This window comes from Lutra lutra, chromosome 8 (genome assembly GCF_902655055.1).
Source record: "Lutra lutra chromosome 8, mLutLut1.2, whole genome shotgun sequence".
Classification (NCBI taxonomy): Eukaryota; Metazoa; Chordata; class Mammalia; order Carnivora; family Mustelidae; genus Lutra; species Lutra lutra.
In genome coordinates, this window is record NC_062285.1 from 118,177,232 (window position 1) to 118,198,049 (window position 20,818).

The 20,818-nt window shown below is 42.6% G+C and overlaps 1 protein-coding gene across 1 annotated transcript in view; it reads left to right on the top strand.

Annotated features, from left to right (window-relative positions):
* PLXNC1 (plexin C1) overlaps window positions 1-20,818 on the top strand; it is a 144,125-nt gene that overhangs the window by 44,542 nt on the left and 78,765 nt on the right. Inside the window, exons 5-6 of the mRNA XM_047740059.1 lie at window positions 10,361-10,475; window positions 18,140-18,293. Of these exons, the coding sequence (XP_047596015.1) occupies window positions 10,361-10,475; window positions 18,140-18,293 (269 nt within the window). The remainder of the gene's footprint in view (window positions 1-10,360; window positions 10,476-18,139; window positions 18,294-20,818) is intronic.

The following is a 20,818-nucleotide window of genomic DNA, read 5'->3' on the forward strand; positions in this document are numbered from 1 at the left end:
GTAGGACAACTGTCTGTGGGGTGGAAACAGTGGGCAGTAAAGAGAAATATGCTTCTTGGGGCAGTCCTGAACTAGCCTGGCCGAGGCCCAGCCTGTGCATCCGGGTTAGCAAGAATGCTGAAAGTCATTTGGGGGCCTTCTCACAGTGGAGGGGGTTCTCAGGTGAACCCAGATCCCCTGGGTTCTTCTTCATCACCTCCACTGTCAGGAGCCGTGAATAAATCCTACTCCTTTCAAAGCAGAAGTTGGAGAGGGGATGAAATCATCGAGGGGCACAGCTCTTGGTACCCTGAGAGCTGACAGAGGTCGATGCAGGGAGAAGGCTCACCTTACTCAGAAGCCAGTTTTATTTGGAAGTGCTGGCCGCTGAGGTCCAAAGAAACTGCTTACCCACACCATCTCTTTAATTGATGTTCTCTGACTTGGAACAAGGACCATTGGGAACGCCCCTTTTAGTAAATACATGTTTTAATGGAATAGATTTTTTTTTTTTGAAATGACCTTATCTCAGGCAGCAGGCACTTTCATAAGTATGTATTGATTGGCTTTTAAAAATTCCTCAAATGTTTTCACTTGTCTCTGTGACCTAGAAGATGTCCTGTTCCCAGCACCTTCTCCAGCTTCAAACACAATGTTCCCATCTTCTTTGGAAGCCTTCCAGGTGACCTTTCATGTTTTTGCTTTTGTAATGTTTTGTAAAGCTTAGGTTCTTATGTTTGGCTGTATAGAGAGGGGACTGTTTCTGATAGGCATTTGTCCCAGGTATTTGTCCCAGGAAGAGGGGCCACCTGTGTTCCCAGTGGGGGAAATGGAGGCCCAGAGTGGCAAAGGCATGTGGAGGCAGAGCCGCTTTAAATCCAGATCTTCTTGACTCAAAAGGCACCTTTTCCCCATGTTTATTTCCATGTTATGTATTTTAAAAACCCCTCCCTTAAATTCTTCAGCTCGTGGTTTGTGTTTGGAAGTAAAAAAAAAAAAAAAAAAAGCCAGCTTCAGTAAACTCATCACCCACAAAAGAACCACATGGGGTGCAGGCTACAGATCCCTTTTGTGTGAGGGTTTCAGTCTGCAAATGTGTTTTATGTGTGCTAAATAGCTCCGAGTTTCAAGACAAAGGCTAGTTTTCCACCAGGCCAGTTAACAGGCCAGCCCAGTGAACAAAAATCAATGAAACAACTTATGCCAGTATCATGGAGACATAGTCGAGAATTTGAGTCACTTTAAAATTGAATTCTTAATTCAGTTCAGCTAACGCTTGTTGCATACGGGCTGTGGGTCAGGCCCTGAACAAGGCCCTTGGGGAAAAGCGACGAATGAGGCTCTGGCCCAGAGAAGCTCACAGGTTAGGGCAGAAAGCGTACACCAAGCCAATACTGTCCATACACCGCGGAAAGGTGCTCGAGGCTGGGGAGACCCCAGAGAGCCCTTTCGTCTTGGGAGGAAGGCACATTGTGATTGAGAATCCTCCAAGAAGCCTTGAACTGGGGCTGCCTCCTTATGGAGGAAAGGTACGCTGCATGTTGACCCAGCACGGGTGAGCAATGCCGGTGGGCCGTCCGGTGAGCCCCACTGCCCGGATCCCTGCCTCGTCATTACCATTTTGTGTTTGCATAGCTTAATGTCATCCAAATGTGTGCGTAAAGTCTGTTTCACTTGCCCGAGTAATAAGTATCACAACAATGACTACTATATACTGAGGAGGTATTGTAAGCCTCAGTTAAATAGATGCACATTTTGCTAACAATCCCATGAGGTAGAAACCATTAATATCTGCATTTCTGCAGGTGGACAGCCCGAGACACAGAGGGGGCACGTGACTTGCCGCGACACTGGTGTGTAACTGGCAGAAGCATTCTCCCCTTTGTGTGCTAGCCAGTCTGTTCTTTAGTCAATTCCTCGCAGAGGACAGAGTTCCAAGCTTTAAGTGGAACATGCTGTTCCCTCTCCCTGGAATGCTGTTCCCATTATTCTTGATGTGACTCAATAGTTTTCATCCTAGACCTCTGAACTGAAATGTCACCTTTCTTGGCTAATCTGAAGTAATTCCTCTGTGCCACATTCTTGGTTTCTGCAGAAGACCTACCTTAATTTAAAATTATTTTAAATTACTGTTTATTGTCGCTCTAATGGGTTGATACATTAATATGTCCACAGTGCCAACTATGGTCTTTGGTGTCTGGTGGGCGCTCAGTAAATATTTGTGGTGCGAATGCCAAATACGGCACTAGGTCCTGGGGGGGCCAAGGTGAATGAGGTGGGTCTTTCCCTTGGGGGACCTGCTGTCTAGTGGGAGAGACAGGCAATCAGCCGTGAATGCGATGTGCTGTATACACCTGGAGCACATGTAAGGTGCCACAGGAACACAGCAGAGAGAGCTACTGCTTTGCCTGGAGCTTGGGCAGACATCATGGAAGAAGTGACATTGAACTCGCCTTGAACAAGGAACACCATTTCACCAAGTATACTGCAGGCTCAAGGGCACTCTGGGGGCTGTGGGAGCAGCATATGCTAGGGACGGCCAGGCGTGTTTGCACTGTACATGTTAATCAAATAGACTCATCAATCCAGAGTTGCCTAGGGATGAGTTTGGAGAAGAAGGTAGGAGCTAGATACTAGTGCCAGGGTAGAGACATGACTGTGGAAATATGTGTTTTAGGCTCCTGGTCATAAAAGACCCATAGGAAGAGGAGTTTGATGCTGCAAAAGAGTGCCATTGAAGGTTATTTTAAGTAGGAAGTGCTATGATCAGCTCTGTGCTTGAGAATGACCTAGATATCTGTATGGAGGCTGATTGGAGGCACTGGAGTTGGGAAGGTAGGAGCCCAGCTACAAGGTGATGGATGAGGGTAGAATGTAGGAGATAACATAGAGGAATGCTTAGAATTAATAGGTCATTACCAGCTGAATCCGAGAGTTGAGAAAAAAAGCCAAGGAAGACCCAAATTTTCTAATTTGATCCACTATTTGAATTACTGTTCATTAACCAAGTTCAGGCAGTATTTCCCAGTGTGCATGATGAGAACTTCTAAAAAAGTTGGAAGATGTTGCATCATTCATGTCTGTCTTGGAAAGTTACAAAGCATACCAGTATAGCCAAGGCTCTGAGAAGTCCTGCAGTAGAGAGATTAGTTTAATTTTATTTGCCCAGTGTCTCCCAAACCTCTTAACAACAGGACCCTATTTTAGATACCCCCAGAACAACCCAAAGAACACAGGTTTTCTGAGAAGTGACTAAAACCTATATTTTCCTATATGGCCCATGCTCAAGGAGGACCTGTTGACTTTTATCTTGGCATTTATGATGCCATTATCTTGGGAAGTCCTTGGAAACTTTGAGGAATTTGGCACAGGAGTAAAGACTGCTGAGGTTCACACCGGGCCACCTGACCACTCTGCCTCACCGTTTCCTCATCCTTGCAGGGGAGCCGATAATAATAATGTCTGCTTCCTGAGGTGGTTGTGAGGATCAGTGAGTTACTTTCTGGGAAGCCCCAGGAGCAGTGCCTGGCCTGTAGGAAGAGCTCAGTAAGTGTTAGCTTCTGTGCGAGGCCATAGAGGCGTATAAATGAGACCACAGACGTAGGAAATGACACTGCTTGGTTTTCATGTCTCAGGCACTCGGCTTGCTAACCCTGTGACCTTGGGAAAGCAATATGGTGCCTTCTGCACCTCAGTTTCGCCCATCGTAAAGCAGGGCCAATGATCGTTCTTACTTCATAGGTTTGTTATGAAGAATAAATGAATCACATCACGTGAAAGAAGGTGGCCCTAGCATGTGAGATGGTTTCATTTTATTTAAAAAAAAAAAAAGAAAAGAAAAAGGTCTTCTAAATTGCTTCTGGAATTAGCATAATTTGATCATGTAGATTACCTTTTGGCTCCAGTGATGGAGGTCCAATTTTTCAGCTTCCCCAGCACATTATTTGGATCTGGGTGTTTTGGCATTCCCCTTTCCTGACTATGGGGGCCTGGATTCAGCGTGTAGTTTGCCCCGGGGGGGCCATCTTATTCTCTTCTATTTGGTCGAGTTTGGTTTCTTCACCTCTTGGACTGATGATGTCAATAAGAGCCCCCATATTTTGGGGACCACCTAGCTCTTCCTCTGTGCCTTTCCTAAAAATGCAGGCATCTGCTTGAAATCCCTTAGCAGAAGACCTTGGGATGCTCTTGGAGCCAAACGTTCCCCCTGGTATGGACATAGCCTCCTGCTCCCTGAGAGAGAGGCTGGATCGTTTTCTTGTTAAAAGTTTTCTGATATGATATCAGTATAGAATCTTTGGAATAGGTCACACCAACCCCACATTCAAGCCAATTACCTGGTATTTAGTTATCAGGGACTGTCTGCTTTTGGCGAACAATTAGATTAGGGGATGCTGCTGAAAGTCGAGCGGCAGGAAGTAGTTTCTGAGTTCAGAGTTTCTATTTCAGGGCTCTATTTCAGAGTGGGCTTTTTGAGGATGGAGGCAGGGAGGATGCCTCCTCCCCCACCATGCCCCTTCGGGTACCTGTGGGCTCTGAGTGGGAAGTCTGAGGTCCACCTGATTCCCCTGGGGGCTCCTAGAGGAAGGAGTCCTAGGCTGTCTTCAGAAGAAGGGCCATGACACTGTGCTGTGGATATTGACATTTGGAGTGAATGTCCGGTACCCAGCAGAGACTCAGGTGTGGTAGATCCTTGGGGACAGGCAGAAGTCCTCCAGGGGTTTCCATGTTTTTTTGCCAATGTTGTTATTAGCAGCTTACATTTTCTGTCAGCAAGAGTGAGTGTGATAATGTTGAAGTTGTGCAAGTTACGGGATAGTTTACGAGTCGATGTGGGATTTTTTTTCTTTTTTTGACTGGAAGAAGGAGGCCGAAGTCCTAGGAAAGGGATCATCCTAGGGAGGGGCTGCTGGCAAGGTGTATCGTTGGCACCATCTGAGCCCTGGGGCCCTCTCTGAACTGAGGCCAGAATACTGTACCCTGTGGGGCACAAGAAAAAAATCCCTCTTAAATTCTGTTAGGATTTGGGGCAATTTTTGCACAGTAATAAGCTCTGGGTTGCTCTTTGGGCTTCTCAAAAGGGAAGTGTTAACTCAAAGATTGTAAACTATGAAGTGTTCTGGCATGCTGCTGACCTAGTTGGATAGTCATAACTCCAAGAGTAGGTGAGAAAAGGCCTCCATGGTCCCAGGGTGTCAAATACTAATGACAGAAGAGCTCACTTATGTGCCAAAATTCACTTTTATCCTAGTTTTTCAGGGCTTTGGTATCTGTCACTTAACTTTTAAAACTCATATTTACAAACACGATGGTAAGTAACTTCAGTGACACCTGAATTGTGGGTCTGAAGCTTTTTGATTATTGTAGTATTGATTATACTGCTTCATTTGGTGACTAGAGAAAAGTAGCCTTCCATTTATTTTTATATTATTTTACAAGTTTTTAACAGCAGGCGTGTATGTGACATTTACCTTGGTAGCTGAGATGTCGTGGTAAGGACCAATAACCTCTCACTGAATGAGAAAAAAGAGAGAGAGAGATTTTCTGGCCTGATAGAGTCAGATTCCAAGGTTCCCCAGCCCACAGGCATTTTATCTGCCTGGGAACTTCAGGTCTTTTTTTTCTTTTTTCGGAGGTGGGTCTCCCTGTTCTTTATGTTGGCATGAAGACAATTAATAATTTAAATCCTACCCATTAAAAAACCAGAAATAATGTATAAATATAATAGTGTAGTAATAAATTTACAAGTCGATCCAGCTGGGCAGTGTTCCCAGACTACCAGCTGAGCAAAAATACAAATCCGTAAGGTAGGAGAAAACTGTTATACGATGCAAATGGCCGCAGTCGCATTGTTTCCTGCTACTCTTTATTGCAAATGTACAGCCTTGAAGTTACATTATGGATAAATAGGTTTTGTGGGCTAAACCGGGGACCTAATCACTGTTTATAACATTATTTCTGTGGGGAGAAAGATGTAGTCCATATTACAGACAGATGGGTAACAAGCAAAATGGTTGGGAGGGGGCACAATAGGTTTGTAAATTGGGGGACTCCTGGGATTTTAACCTGTAGATGGATGTTTTGTGTTCAGGGCTAGGGATAGATGAAAATCAGAGGCCTCTCAGAATCCCCCTATCCCCCTCAAGTCCTTGCTGTCCTTTCAACCTGGAGACTCTGCCTGACCTTCTCTAATGTCAGTCCCCGGGGCGCTCATCCTGGCCCAGCCCCACCCTCCCCCACCCCTGTTGAGGCCCCAGGAAGCCAGCAGGCACCCTGAATGTCTTTACCCTTTCACACCTTATTAAGTGGGTAGTTAAGGTTCATAGGAGGCCACACAGATGGGTGACCAAGTGGGTGGCTCTGTAGGCAGGTTTCTGTCGCTTGTGGCTATGTGACGGCACGTTATCTCACTTCCTGGAGCCTCTATTTCATGCCTTAAGAAGGAGGTGGTTGGGAGGACTAACTGGGAGTGCGGCCTGTAAGCATGCAGGCCAGTGCCTGGGATGGGACCGGTGCATGCTGGGCATGTTACTCACTGATATTTGAGTTTAGACAGATTTCCACAAACTTGGGAAGCAAACCCATATTATAAAAGTACTTTCTGGGGGCCCCTGGGTGGCTCAGTGGGTTAAAGCCTCTGCTTTCGGCTCAGGTCATGATCCCAGGGTCCTGGGATCCAGCCCCGCATCGGGTTCTCTGCTCAGCAGGGAGCCTGCTTTCCTTCCTCTCTCTCTGCCTGCTTCTCTGCCTACTTGTGATCTCTGTCTGTCAAATAAATTTAAAAAAAAAAAGTACTTTCTGGATTCTGAAGAGCAAACCTAGAAACAAGTGCCCAGGACCTTTCTGTTCAAGAGTTGAAGCCTGCATGGGTTTTGAACATAGTTTTGTCATGAGTTGGGGGGAGACGGAGGGGGTGGGGGTCCATGCACTCATATAGTTGAGTGGGCAACGTCGAGGTTTGTTATTGTTTTGTTTTGTTTTTGTTTGTTTCTTGTGTTTTGTGTTTTTTCTTCAAAGATTTTATTTACTTATTTGACAGAGAGAGACACAGCGAGAGAGGGAACACAAGCAGGGGAGGTGAGAGAGGGAGAAGCAGGCTCCCTGCTGAGCAGAGAGCCCGATGCAGGGCTCCATCCCAGGACCCTGGGATCATGACCTGAGCCAAAGGCAGAGGCTTAACAACTGAACCACCCAGGCGCCCCTCTGTTATTGTTTTGAATAGATGAAGCTTTATAGCAGATTTCATAGAAACTAATCAGACTAAGCCTTCTTAACTAGTTTTTTTCACTAAGGTAGTTCTATGTACTGTGTTTTTCACCTAAGGAAAATGGTTTTCTGTTTTTAAAAAATTTTTGGTTTGGGTTTAATTTTGTTTTGTGTTCTTCAGTGTTTCCTGATTTACAAACAGGCGAATGTCTACATGTTGGCCTTATGGTGTAGGCATGAGATCAGATGGAAGTAAGGACTGGAAAAAGAGAACAGTGACTGGGAGTCTTAGGGCTTCCGGGGAGACCCTCAGTGGAGGATGGGGCCTCAGCGGCAACACAGAGGAAGGGAAGCAAATGTGTCATTTGCCTGCCATGCCCAGTCTAATCCAAATCCCATTGTCCCCTTATCTGTCGCCTGAAAAAATTGAAATGAAGCCACTTAAGAGATCAGCGAACCTGAGAGCACGTCACTGAGGATCAGCCTCACGGAGAGAGCTGTGTCTAACCACGAGGTTTTAATTTCATTTGGGCAAAGGTTTAAGTGTCTACACCACCTGACCATTGCTTTTGTGATACACAGGAGGGGATAATTTCAAAATAACTGCTTTTATTTTATTCAAATGCGGGGGCTATAAGATCTCCCGCTCCTGAAGAAATGTGAATGTGTGGGTAACGTGCTGTCATGAAGGTTTTATAATCTGCAATATTGGAGAAGTAATAAGATGCTGTTGTTGGTTGACCATCTGGTTGTACATTCTTGGTGTCACGGTTTGCTATTTCATTTTTTAAAATTTATTATTTTTACTGGCAAGAAGCAAGAAATGGGAGTTTAGAAATTTCAGAGGTGTTTTAGAAGCAAGAAACTTATGTTAGTTGCTTAACATGGTTAGATTTTGTTTCTACCTTGTACAAAATGGGACTAAAAGGTTGGCTATGTATTTTTTCTTTTTTTTTCCCCCCAAAGATAAACTGGAAACTCCTAATCTCTTTCCTCTCTGGCCCCAGATTGGAACTTTGAGCTTCTATTAAAAACAGTCTCTTTGTCATAAGGAAGAGTCAGACATAAATTAGAAGAAAATTTTGGAAAGAAAAAGCACCCACAGAGAGGACCTATAGAGATTTCATAGTTCATCCGTCCATTCAGAAATATTTATTGAGACCCCAGTATTTGCATATCGTGCTGCCAGACCCTGAGGGATTTGTAGAAGAAATCTTAAAGTCATTCTCCCTTCCTTTGAGGAGCTTAGCGCTTACTTGGGGGTTGGGGGGAGATGACAGCAACATATGAAACAGTTAAGTTGTAATTCAACACAGCATATGATTAAATACCAAAATGTGTAGTTCCAACAAGAAATGCTATAGGAGTTCAGCAAAGGGGGGGGTGATAACTCAGTGGCACTACTGTGTTCTGCCTACAAATTGGCACACTACAGCACTATTTGTATGAAATCTCTTACACTTGTTTTTTTGGCAGCCTTAGGCCTTGACTTCTAGGCAGCATTAAGAGCCCACGACAATATTTGTACTCCAGTCTCCCCAGAACTGGCTTTTTGTTGTTTTGTTTTCAAACAGACAGAGCCTTAGACAAACCAGAGTGCCCAGGAGAGGCTGGGACTTTTGACAGTCATAACCCCTTTCAAAAATAGAATAAGAAACCAGCTCCGTCATCCTGTTTTTCAATCCAGCCTCACTCATCCCTCGGTGGCAAATGCTCCCTGATACCGACAGGCCGTTTAATTTGAACTTAATGTCCGTGACGGACGAGCTAGCCATCAAGGGTCGGAGGAATTGATGGCTTTGGAAAAGTGCTGATGAAAATCCCCATGGTCAGGACATTGGAGAAGGAGCCCACACAGACGTAGGGGAGTTTGGACGCAGATGTGCTCCCAGCAAACAGGGTTCCCCAACCCTTGCTCAAAGTACTGTGCCCGAGGATGATGCTTAATGAAACTCACCGGCTTCCTGTTCTATTTTTGTCATATTCAAATGAGCACAGAGCTCAGAGATGAAGCCATGGGGCCTACATTCGTACAAATTGAAAAAGGAGAGGAGAGGAAGAAGAGGAAGTAAAATGCTTGTGAAGTCTGATGCCCTTTCAGGGACCACATCCCGCCCCTCTCCGACCCTTGGAGGGACTCCCCACAGATGAATGCCTTTATCACTTGGCTGCTTTTCGATCTTGTGATTCATGAATTTTCCATTTCTTTTCAAACTCACAGTTGCTAGATCTCCTCAACCCCTCCATTTTAACCTCAGGCCTTGAGGAGGCTTAGATAACAGGGATGTTCTGGTCTCTTGATATTATCCAATAGAATAGTTGTGGAGTTCAAGGCTTTTGAGCATAACATGGCCCTTGCTCTTCCTTCTTTTTGTCAGGTTGCTGGCCCTTCCGGTGAGGCAGGAGCTCCCAAGTGAGCGTGACCTAGAGTGGCCAAGACAGCCAGCAAAGGAGTGCACCCCACCCCCTCCCCCTTAGCTCCCGGTCATGTTTATTAGAGGACTTGGCCCCAACCACAGCTTAAGATTTATTTGGGACATCCTCTGCACTGACAGACTTGGGAAAGTGGCCCTGGAAAGTGTTGTCCCCATATCTTTCGATATAATTGGGTGTCTGTCTAAATAAATGCTTTGTAGCAGATGGTTATAGAATGGCTTATCACATTCTTGGGAAGACTCTGCCCTCAAAATATTTATATTTAATTCTCAGACTACAAAGCACAAGATGGCCTTATTAGTGTCTTAATAACAGAAAGATTCCCACAGCAGGTTGATATTCTGGGAATGAGCCCCAGACCTAAAATTTATATAATATGTAAACCCTTTCTTGGACTTGTCCTTTGTACCCAGGTTTTTCTCGAAGGGAGCTCTTTAATTTTAGAATCCATGAGAGGATGTGCTTTGGGTGTGTTTAATGATGTCATCCCGAGAGAGGCCACAGGAGCCAAAGTTCAGCGTGTTTTCTGCATTGGTTTTCTGCTTGTAGACATGATGGAAAAAATGCTCTGTTCTGGTCCCATTGCTTTTCATGGTTTTAGCATCACGTTCCCATTCTCACTCAAAATCAATAACCCTCTGCACAGAGCCTGCCATTCTGTACTGAAGCCAAGTATGAGAAGCTTTAACTAATGCATGTGTGGGGTTGCTGTTTTGTTGCCTTTTCCTTTTTTGGATAGATGTACTTTTAAAGAAGATTGTGTACACCCAGAGAACCATGAAAACTGGCTGGATATTTCGTCGGGAGCTAAAAAGTGCCCTCAAATTAACCTATTTCGAAGCAGTAAAGATAAGGTAAGAGGAAAGATTATAATTTGTCTCTGTTGTCTCATTTTGCACAACTGATGCTAACTTCCTTCTGTGTGTGAAATATCTTCTAGCATTAAAGAAGCTTAGTTAGGAGAGTCCATTCATTTAGTTACTAATACTGAATGCCTGGCAGATGCCATACTCTGGGCGAGATGCTAGAGAAATAGCAGAGAACAGACAGATGGTGAGCCTGCCCTCATGGAGTCTGTTGTCTTGTAGAGCTGAAGACTACCCTTATTCATTGAATTTAAAGAAAAAAAAAAAACGAACTATTAATGTAGTAGAAAAATGTATTGTTTAAAAAAAAGAAGAAAGTGCAGATTCATGGTCAAAAAGATTACTTAAATGTGACTTAAGGATAGAATGTTATTTTATGGTCCTTCCCCTAATTCATGCAGGCTTCTCCTGGTAACTGTCTTATATACATGGCTTTAAGCAGTACCGGGAGAGAGGGCAAGAAACCACCACGGCCACTGAATATTGCAAGTGGGGTCCCTTGGAAAGCCAGTGGGTTCTTGTTATGGCCATACCACCATTGGCAGTCCCTCCGCCCTGTCACTGGCCAAGAGAAAGGACTCAATGAGAAGCATATGATTCAAATATCTCGTTCACACACCATCCATGCCCTGCGGAAATATGGAATTCCTGCCTTGTAATCTCAGCAGTGCTGTAAGGAGACATTTTCTCCCTAATTATAGTTCTTGTATTATGAATAATTGTACAGAATCCCCATCAGCAGCCAGTTGACCTGTCTGTCGAGCTCGCTCTGTTTTATTTGAATGCCACATTAACAAGGAAATGGGCCACTTTCTCTTTTCCTGTACACTTTGCCATTTCAAATAGCAAGAACCATACCACTTAAGATGATTTAACATTTAATAAAGGAGAGCCAAAGCATTTAATGAGTGATAAATAATAAAAGAATAAAGCTTTCAAGTCATAACTGATCAAAACTTACAGATTTAAAGTTATTTGGCTGTTACCACTTTCTATTGTCTTCCGGCAGGTTGGGGTTGGAGGGGAGGCCGTGAAAAAAGAACTTTCAAAGCCTTCATCCAAAACTCCACCAGCCCTGAGTCAGACTGAAAAAATTGTGTGAAGAACATGCTTAGGTATCTCAGCATAGGTGTGGTCAAATTTTTCTCTTATTAGTCTGAAAAATAGCTAACTTTGGTGCTGATAGAGAATGATTAAAAAAAAAATAACATGATGTTTGAATACACCCAGGGCTCTGATAAATGGTTAAGATTATGCAAGATTTTTTAAAAATGATTTTGAAAATTTTAAGGGTGCTACTTCAGCTCAGTGTAGTAAGAGAAAGTAGCTTGTTCATTGTATGAAAGATGCTGCTTATGCAATTTGCTTACCAATCTTTGGGTTCGCTGGTATAAATTAATCACCATTTCTATCTAGTTTGGAACATTGCAAAAAATATTTACCACCCAGACAACCACTAGTGCTTTCTTCTCTACCCAAGTCCCACTGTGGTTTACCCAAATCCCTGTAGAAGCTTCCCACACAACCATTACCTCGCTCTCCAGCTACCATTGCTCTCAAGGTAAAGGAGATAAGAATTTAGTAATCTGAGTAAAGTTCATCTTTGAAACCAACTTTGGACTGATTATTTTAATAACATTGATAAGACATGTGATGCCATCTCTTAGTCATATTGTCTGAAAATATTTCCTACTCTTGTGGTCATCTGTGACTTACCTGAAAGTTCCAGATCTGTGTTGATTTAAGTAATAACGGACCCTGATCTACAGAGATGGCTGTCTATACCTTGGGTCAAAGAGTGTTGGCTACCTGCCCATCATATGCCTAGTAACATTCTAGTAGCTTTCTGAGTCCAGAAAGACTCTGATATAATGCAGAGCCTCTGCTTCCAAGAAGCATCATCTCTTTACACAAAACAATTAGAAGATTGTATATCCTCATCCTCATTACAGAATCGGCATTAACAAGAAATAATTGGAGCAATTCCAGTTGGCTTGGAGGGATTTCGTGAGGTTTTGTTGAGCAAAAACAGCAAGATGCAGAAAAGTATGTGTAGCATGATCTTGTATTGATCAAAAACTCAATATATGCTATTGATATATATAGCATATATGATATGCTATTGATATAGCATGATCTACTGTATATGTTTATGTCTCTATATTATTATTTGCGCATGAAGAAAAAATATGAACGAATTCTTACTAGGTCGTAAAAATGGGCTCTCCTGATGGCGGGACTGATGATGTGGTGAGAGCGAAGGCTGAGACAAGTAGGGAAAAAAAAAGAAAAATGAAATTCTCACATACACAAACACAAAAAGGATGTGTGACATCCCATTTTTGCATTATGCAAAATCATTTGTATACCTATAAAGAGATTATAACAATCAGCGAAAATGGCTAACACTAATAAAACAGAAAAGACATAGAACTAGAAGTATCTCCTACAAACAACAGGACTCTTAAGGCAGGAACACTAGAAACATTCTTTTACAAATCAGATTGAAAACAAGGAATTCCACCATTACTGATGCAACGAGCATCGTTTTTAAAGTTGTGTTTGGTGCCGTAACACAAGAGACAAGTAAGATATAGCTATGGGAAAGGAATAGATTAAAAAGTATCCCTATTTGCTCATCTGAAGTGGTTGTATATCTTCCAAGTCTAAATATATTAGCTTTTAAAATTACTCTAATTAAAAGTAAAATAAAAGTGCTAAATGTTCAACAAACATTCAAATATCAATAACATCAAGTAAGGTAAAGGAGTTAAGGTCAATTAATAAAAGATCCCATTCATCAACAATAACCAAAATACTCAGGCATGAAGTTAAAGGGTGAGGTGTATATACCCTATATTTTAAAATCACTTTTACTGGAAGATACATGTTGAAGACAGCTACCAAAAACAGCAATTTGGGCTATGCAATAGCTTGCCTTAAACAGTTCTTTCTAACGGTAATTAGTGGGGCAGTGGTCTATTGCAGCTGTTTATAACTCATGATAGGGAAACCTTACCAATAAAAAAAAAAAGCATAAATAAAAATAAAAACAAAAACACACAAAGTATTTTCTTGGAAGTTAGGAAAAAATCTTGAATACATCCAGACACATACTACGTATCTGGGCAGTAAGATATCATAAAAATGTCATTTCTTCCTCAACCTATTTTCTAGATTTCATGTCATCCCAGTGAAGATTTGAAGATTTTTTTTTTTTATTTGACAGAGAGAGATCACAAGCAGACGGAGAGGCAGGCAGAGAGAGAGAGGGAAGCAGGCTTCTTGCTGAGCAGAGAGCCCGATGTGGGACTCGATCCCAGGACCCTGAGATCATGACCTGAGCCAAAGGCAGCGGCTTAACCCACTGAGCCACCCAGGTGCCCGTAGTGAAGATTTGAATAGACTTTTTCTTAAAAGTAATATAAATTTCAGCTGGAGTACTAAGAACTGGTCAAGAATATCCAAAATGTATTTTGGAAAAACAGAAATGTATTTAAGCTAGACCATTTCCATATAAACTTGTAGATAGTGACAATAACTCAACCCATGATTTTGTTTAAAAGTAAGAATACAGATCGTGGGAATAGGCTACAAAGCTCAGAAATAAATGTAAAAATTGTAAGATCAGATATCATAAACTAAGAAGGAACAAAAGAATTATTTCCTAAAAGAGGCTGAGGTAACAGACCTACAATATGGAAACATAACTTAATTCACATTTTACATTAAATATAAAAATTTAAGCTAATTAAGAAATTCATAGAAAAAGCTAACACTAAAAAACAGAAAATAGAAATGGGCATCAGATAGTTGGAAGTATAATTTTCCTAGCTCTGAAGCAATGTAGTATGCAATAACAAAGGGAAAACATTCATATACTTGTCATTTAAAAATATACAACAAGAAAGATAACTAAAGCACAATTCAGGAAAATATTTGCAGCAGGCAAGATATTCATTGCAAGATATTAAATTCAGGAGAAATTAAAAAGATAAACACCAGGCCACCAAAGAGTGGACAAAAGCTTACATTCTCACAAGAGGAGGTTCAGAGAGTTAGACATAGTTAGGGGAATATGTTCAACTTCACTAGCTATCTAATAAATACAAATTAAAGTGATAAGATATGCTAACATCTGGCATTGGCAATGCCAATTAGTACAGCCTTTTTGGAGAGCAATTTGCTGTTCTGTTTCAAAAGTCATAAGTATATTCATTTTATTTGAAACACTAATTCCAGGCTTTAAATTCTGAAGAAGTAACTTGAAAGAAGCAAAAATGTAAGCATGCAGATGTCATTTCGGTAGCTTTGTAGACTGAGAAACCTGGAAATAACCACACTGTTTGGCAATAAGCAGAATGGTTAAGTAAAATAAGGTCTGCCAACCTGCTAGATAGAATATTGTGCAGCAAGCTCTCTGGCTCTGGGGGAATTACCAGCTAATTGACATTCAAACTCTCTATTTCATTTGACTCTTTGTGTCTTCATTCCCTCTCTATCCAGCTTAGTTGGGGAAGGAGCTGTCAACCTGGTAAGGATTCCCAAGTCAGGTTTATTATGCCAGGTGTCAGCTTTTTATCCCTACTTGCCTGGAACCCACACTCACACAAAAATATCTTCAGGTCCCTGGCTACCCTCTCCTTCCACTGCACTTGAAAAAACTTGCTATTTACAGGTCAGCTCCAACCTGGCTTCTGCTCCAGGGTTCCCTGTAACTGTTCTTGCTGAGGTCACTAACGAACTCCTTGTAGCCATTCCAACAGACACTGTAAGTCTTCCTTTTACTTCGTCTGTTGGCTGTGTTCTTGAAACCTCCTCTCCCATTGCCCTCCCTCCCTTGGCACACCCTGTCCATGCTCTCTTCCTTCTCTCTGGCCATGCCTCGCCTCCCTTGCTGGCTTCATCTCTCCTTGACTCTAAATACTGGAGTTGTTTTAGACCCCGTTTGGACTCTTCCTGTCTTTAGCTCTCTACTTTCTCTAAAGACCATTTTATCCACTCCCTGGTCTTCATATCTCATCTCTGTGTTCATTGTCTCCTTTATCTCTAGCCCAGATTGCTCCTCTGAGTTCCAGGCCCATATCTAACTTGACCTATCTCTTGATTATTACACAACTATCTTGAACTACAGTCAAACAAAATTGAAATCTTGCATTTTCCTCCCAAAGTCTGCCTCTCCCTCGGTGTGTCACATCTCAGTACATGGTACTTCTTTCCATCCGTTTTCCTTACCCAAATCCTCCATATCCACATGCTCTACTTCTCATCCTACCCCATGCTACTGCTAAAGGGTATCCTGAATCTGTCTGTTCTTTCCTTCTCTACTGTACCATCCTAGTCCAGGCTTCTATCCCATCTTGGAGATCTCTTCACACCAGGTGGCCATCCAGTTTCTGAAAGGTGACATCCCCATGTTTCTGCTAGACTATAAGCTCTTCAAGGGCAGGAACCACAGCTATTTTGTTCACTAAAGCACTTAACACCTTGCACCGCCCTTGGCGCATGTTAAGAGATTGATAAATAGGGAACCAATAAATGCAATGATTATGGTTATGTAGAAGCTATGTGGGAATTGGAAGGAAATATGGAAAATTTGATTTCACAAGAATTTCTGATTCTGTTGTTATAGCATTTGAGTAATGAAATAAATTTAAGACCTATATGCATACAGGATAATATATGATCATGTGTTGAGATGTGTGTGCATCTGGGTCAAAGAAAGCAGCATGAATGAGAGCTCAGCCATTTATTGGAGGTGAGCTAGTGGGAGTAGTCTGGGCTTCGTTGCTATGCTCTAGTCTGCTAGAGATGGTTGGACTTCAGTCTAGTTAAGTCTGGATTATAAGAACTTGCCTTCTCTGGCAAGTTTTTATGGCTGAGAAACAGAATGTTTTGAAAATGGAAAGATGGTGCTGACCCCAGGACTAGATTAGATGTAGCAAGCTGATTTAAGGACAACAGACAGCAGAGTTTGAAGCTGGCCATTTGGAAAGTCCAGGTGAAAGTCAGAAGTGTAACAGAAGATGAACACTTCCCAGGGTGTCTGGGACTATGGCTCTTCATCATAGCTGGCAAGTTACCACTTCCCCTGCTCCCATCTTTCTAATGCTTAGCCCACCTTCCCACCAGATCCCCTTCATGCACCAGCTGCCAAAGGAGTCCACCACTGGTGTATTCCTTGAATTTCCTTTTTTTCCCCTAACCTTCATTTTCTTTTTTTTTTTTTTTAACTGAAATGCAATCACCTAACATTGTATAAATTTAAGATGTACAATGGGTTAGTTTGATACATTGATCTATTGACATACAATTACCACCATAACATTAACTAACATCTCTATCCCATCACACTGCATTTCCTTTTTTGTGGTGGGATAATTTTCCTCTTTCAACATGAGAACTGGCTGCCTAGTTTGTTTAGATAATTCATTTGGGAAGAAGTTGCTTTAGGGGAAATTTCAAAGTTTTCTCTTTGTGTCCATCTGTGTACACGCACATACATATAGCCTCCCACCCCCAAAACTCTGATTGTATGTTTGCCCGCAAATGAATCCTTAATTTTAAATAGATTTCATAGGTCTCCTTCCTTAACTATAATCTAATAACAGTACCAGTAAGAAATAAAGAAATGAAAAATGTATCTTAGCACCCAGGAAATCAAGGTCCAACTTCTTAAATAAACCCTGGCCCAAACAGAAACAAACAAACAAACAAACAAATCACGTGTTTGGATGGGAATACTTAATGTCACAAATATATAAGATCTCCTAAAACTGATGCATATACTTAATACAATTCCAATTAAACTCATTGTCTCCCCACCCAGTTTGGGTAAGATAATCTTAAAATTTATATGGAAGAGCAATGTCTAGGAGATGCTAAGAAAATTATAAAAATAAAGATAGATATTTGCCCTTTCAGATGTTAAATATATTTAAAATCACAGTAGTAAAAGCTTGACATTAGGATAGAAGTAAATCAATAGATAATTGGAACAGAGCAGAATTCAGAAATAAATTCCAGATACATGGTAATTTAATATATGACAAAAGTAGTATTTCAGGTCAGTGAGAAAAGGAGGGTATTTTTTAAGTAAGTGGTTATGACATAACTGATTAACCATCTGGATAAAAGTAAAGATGGACTCTTATCTCATACTATACATAAAAATACCTTCCAGATAGGTTATAGATAGAAGTTTAAAAAAAAAAACAAAGATGGTGGAACAATTTTATACTTGTCTATAAGCTAAAGTTTGGGAATAACTTTAAAACCAAGACAAAATCATGATGCCATAAAAACGTCATGTGGGGTAAAGATAAACACATGTACAAGTTGCAAGACAAAGAGATTAGGAGAAAACATGTGTCAGAAATATGACAGATAAGGATTAATATCTCTACAGAGCTCTCTTGAAAACTGATAAGAAAAATACACACAGAGCAGAAAAAAGGTCCGAGAATAGGAATATGAGATTCACAGAAGGGCAAAGCAAATAGTGGGTGAAACGTCTCTTTCTTTACATCACCGGTCTGAGAAGTTCTCCTTGTCTGGCATGTCAGAGGGTGAGTTCACGTAAGGCTCGAGGATGGATGGAGAGGGTATGGAAACAACGACGTGGTTCCTGAATCTTCTTCTTCCCCACACAGACTACAGTGACTGTGGTGGGAAGCTTCCCTCCCAGGCGCGCAGAGTGGGAGTGCGCGGTGAAGAGCGCGGACACCGGCAGGCAGCTCTGCAGGGGTAAAAGTCCACCAAGCAAGCCCTGCACATGCAGCATTCCCACAAGAGTGACCTACAAAGGTAGGTGGACTTTTGGCTGGTTTTTTTGTCTGTAAGTGAAGAAAGCAAGAGAACCTTCTGAACACAGATGGCCCAGGAAGCAAGTTGAATGGGAGGGAGTGTGTCTAGCCTCCCTCCCCCATAGACTCAGTCTTTGCCTACCTCCCGCTCTACCTCCCCCCCTCCTCTTGGCTGCTCCCCTTGGCTCTCCCTCCTCCTAGGACTCCAGCATCCCCCTCTTCTGTGTGAGTGGAGGATGACAGCAGAAGGGGGTGCTGGAGACACCCATGGGGTAAAGCTAGAGACCATTGGGCTGACCCTACCCAAAGGGCTCAGGTAATTCGGAGATCAGAAAAGCTGGGAACACCCTGGAGAAGATGAGAAAATAGAACAGCTAATGTTCTATCATCTTAACATCATTGTATCCATTCAGAAAGGAAGTATTTTTCGAATATCTACTATGGCCCAGGCACTGTGCTAGGTGCTGGGGATATGGTGACCGAAAGAGACAGCTGGGGGTGGAGACAAGTAGACAACTTGTTACAATGCGGTTGTGTGAATGCACAGACAACCGTGGGAAGCGGAGGAAAGGGGCACCTAACTGAACCTGGGTGGTGGCTGACGGAATGAGGAAATCTTCCTGGAGGATGAACAGAGGGGAGCCACAGAAAAGGGGGAAGAGTGTTCCAGGCAGAGACCAACTATTATGATGGCTAGTAAGAGAGTAAAGGCTTTGTTTGAAGAGCCAAAAGAGGTTCTATGTGGTTCAGGCAAATGGGGTAGGGACAGATGGAAAGCAGAATGATAGAAAATAGACACCAAAGAAGGCACATAGTGTCTGGTATAAAGAGCCATTTACAATCAATAAATTTTTGTTGAATGAATGAATAAGTGGCCACAGGTGGAGGATGTCTAGAAGAGGAAAGGAGTGAGCTGTGAAAAATCAGATAGAAGGAAAGCCGTTGGGGTGATCCTGGTGGGGGGGACCGTGAGAGTGGGTGCCGAGACAGACAGGGATGGAGAGAAGTAGACAGATTCCAGAGATAGCTAGGAGTTATTGTGGACACACTGATGAATCTCCATGGGCAAGAAAGATGAGAAGTAGGGTCACATGTTAGGCCTCCTAACATGGGACAAGATCATGATGGAATGGAGTTTTGTGGTGAGAGCTGGTGTTACTCAGTTAATCCCAAATCTCTCCAAAGGGAATTTAGTGCACCAGACCAGAGTCCCAAGCTTAAAATAATGCCTCTCAGCCTCTGGGCTCTTGGTGACTGTTTGGGATCAGATAGCTTGGAAAATGATTCCAGTTCTCCATTTTTCTTTGTTTACACTATGCAGCCTTTGTGATATGCTTCTAGTTAATTTTGGTCATTATAATGCAGATCTTACACATATATAAAATCTGTTTTTCAAGTATTCGCGATCATCTTGTAAAGCTCTTTGGTCGCATTTACAGCTTCTATCCATTGCACCTGACCTCTGCTGCCTTTTTCTTGGAATGCCTTGCATATTCTCAGCCAGCAAACTCACTCCTGTCCCACCTCCTGTACTCACCCAGCTGGTGGTCATTGCCAAAGCACTGTCCATGCCCTCACCCCTTTCATCAAATCCTGTTGCCCTTCTGCTCTGAAACATTGGAGGAAGAGTCACTTCCTTCATAACAGTCCAGGCTGTTCGGGCACCCCTCATAGTCCCTACAGGCACCCCCATCTTGGTAGGCAGGTGCTACATGGAACTCAGACCACTCATGGGCTGTTTCCTTGAGTGTCCATCCTGTCATTGTTGGGTTTTTCCACCTAAGCCTTTTAATCTCTCATAGAATCACTGTAAATGCTACCAGAGCAGAGATAAAATATATTCGTTTCCTTGGGATATTTCCCAGTAGTGTTTTGTGCAAGGCTGACATGAAGAAAAGTGCAACTTTTCCTGGTGTTCATCACTGAACCTTGTAGATTCCACTGAAATGTGTTTTCTGGGAGTCTTTCCATGCTTCCTGTCCGTATGTCCGTTCTACCAACATTTACAAGTGGCTGTGCCAATACTCTTGCCGGGAGGTCACTCCAGCCCTCAGACCTCCTGGTCTTGGCAGTCGGGGGTTATCCTTTCCCACATAACCACTTTATGTGGACAGAATTGTGTGTGGCATCCTGACTTTCAGAATGAATTCTACTGCTGTAGAGAAGTGTCTGAAGGTAAGGGTTCTCAGATTTTGGGAATCACACACTAATAAAAGTTCACGAAGAAAAGTAAGGGGTGCCAACCAACTTACACCAACTTCTTATTTGGCCAAGTGAAGGCTTTTATTTTCAAAGGCTCATCCTCTGTCTCCATTAACTCAGAAAAGGAAGACAGTATCCTACCAACCAGATGACGGTGAAAAACTCACAGAGGAGCACTGGTTTCTGGACACAGTGGGCTTTGAGGGGGCCACTCCGGGCAGTGACACCCAGCCCCGGCTGTATACAGTCACGTCATGGGGGAACATTCCCCACCACAGAGTCCCAGAGGCTCCCGACATGTGTTACCTCAGGATATCAAGGAGC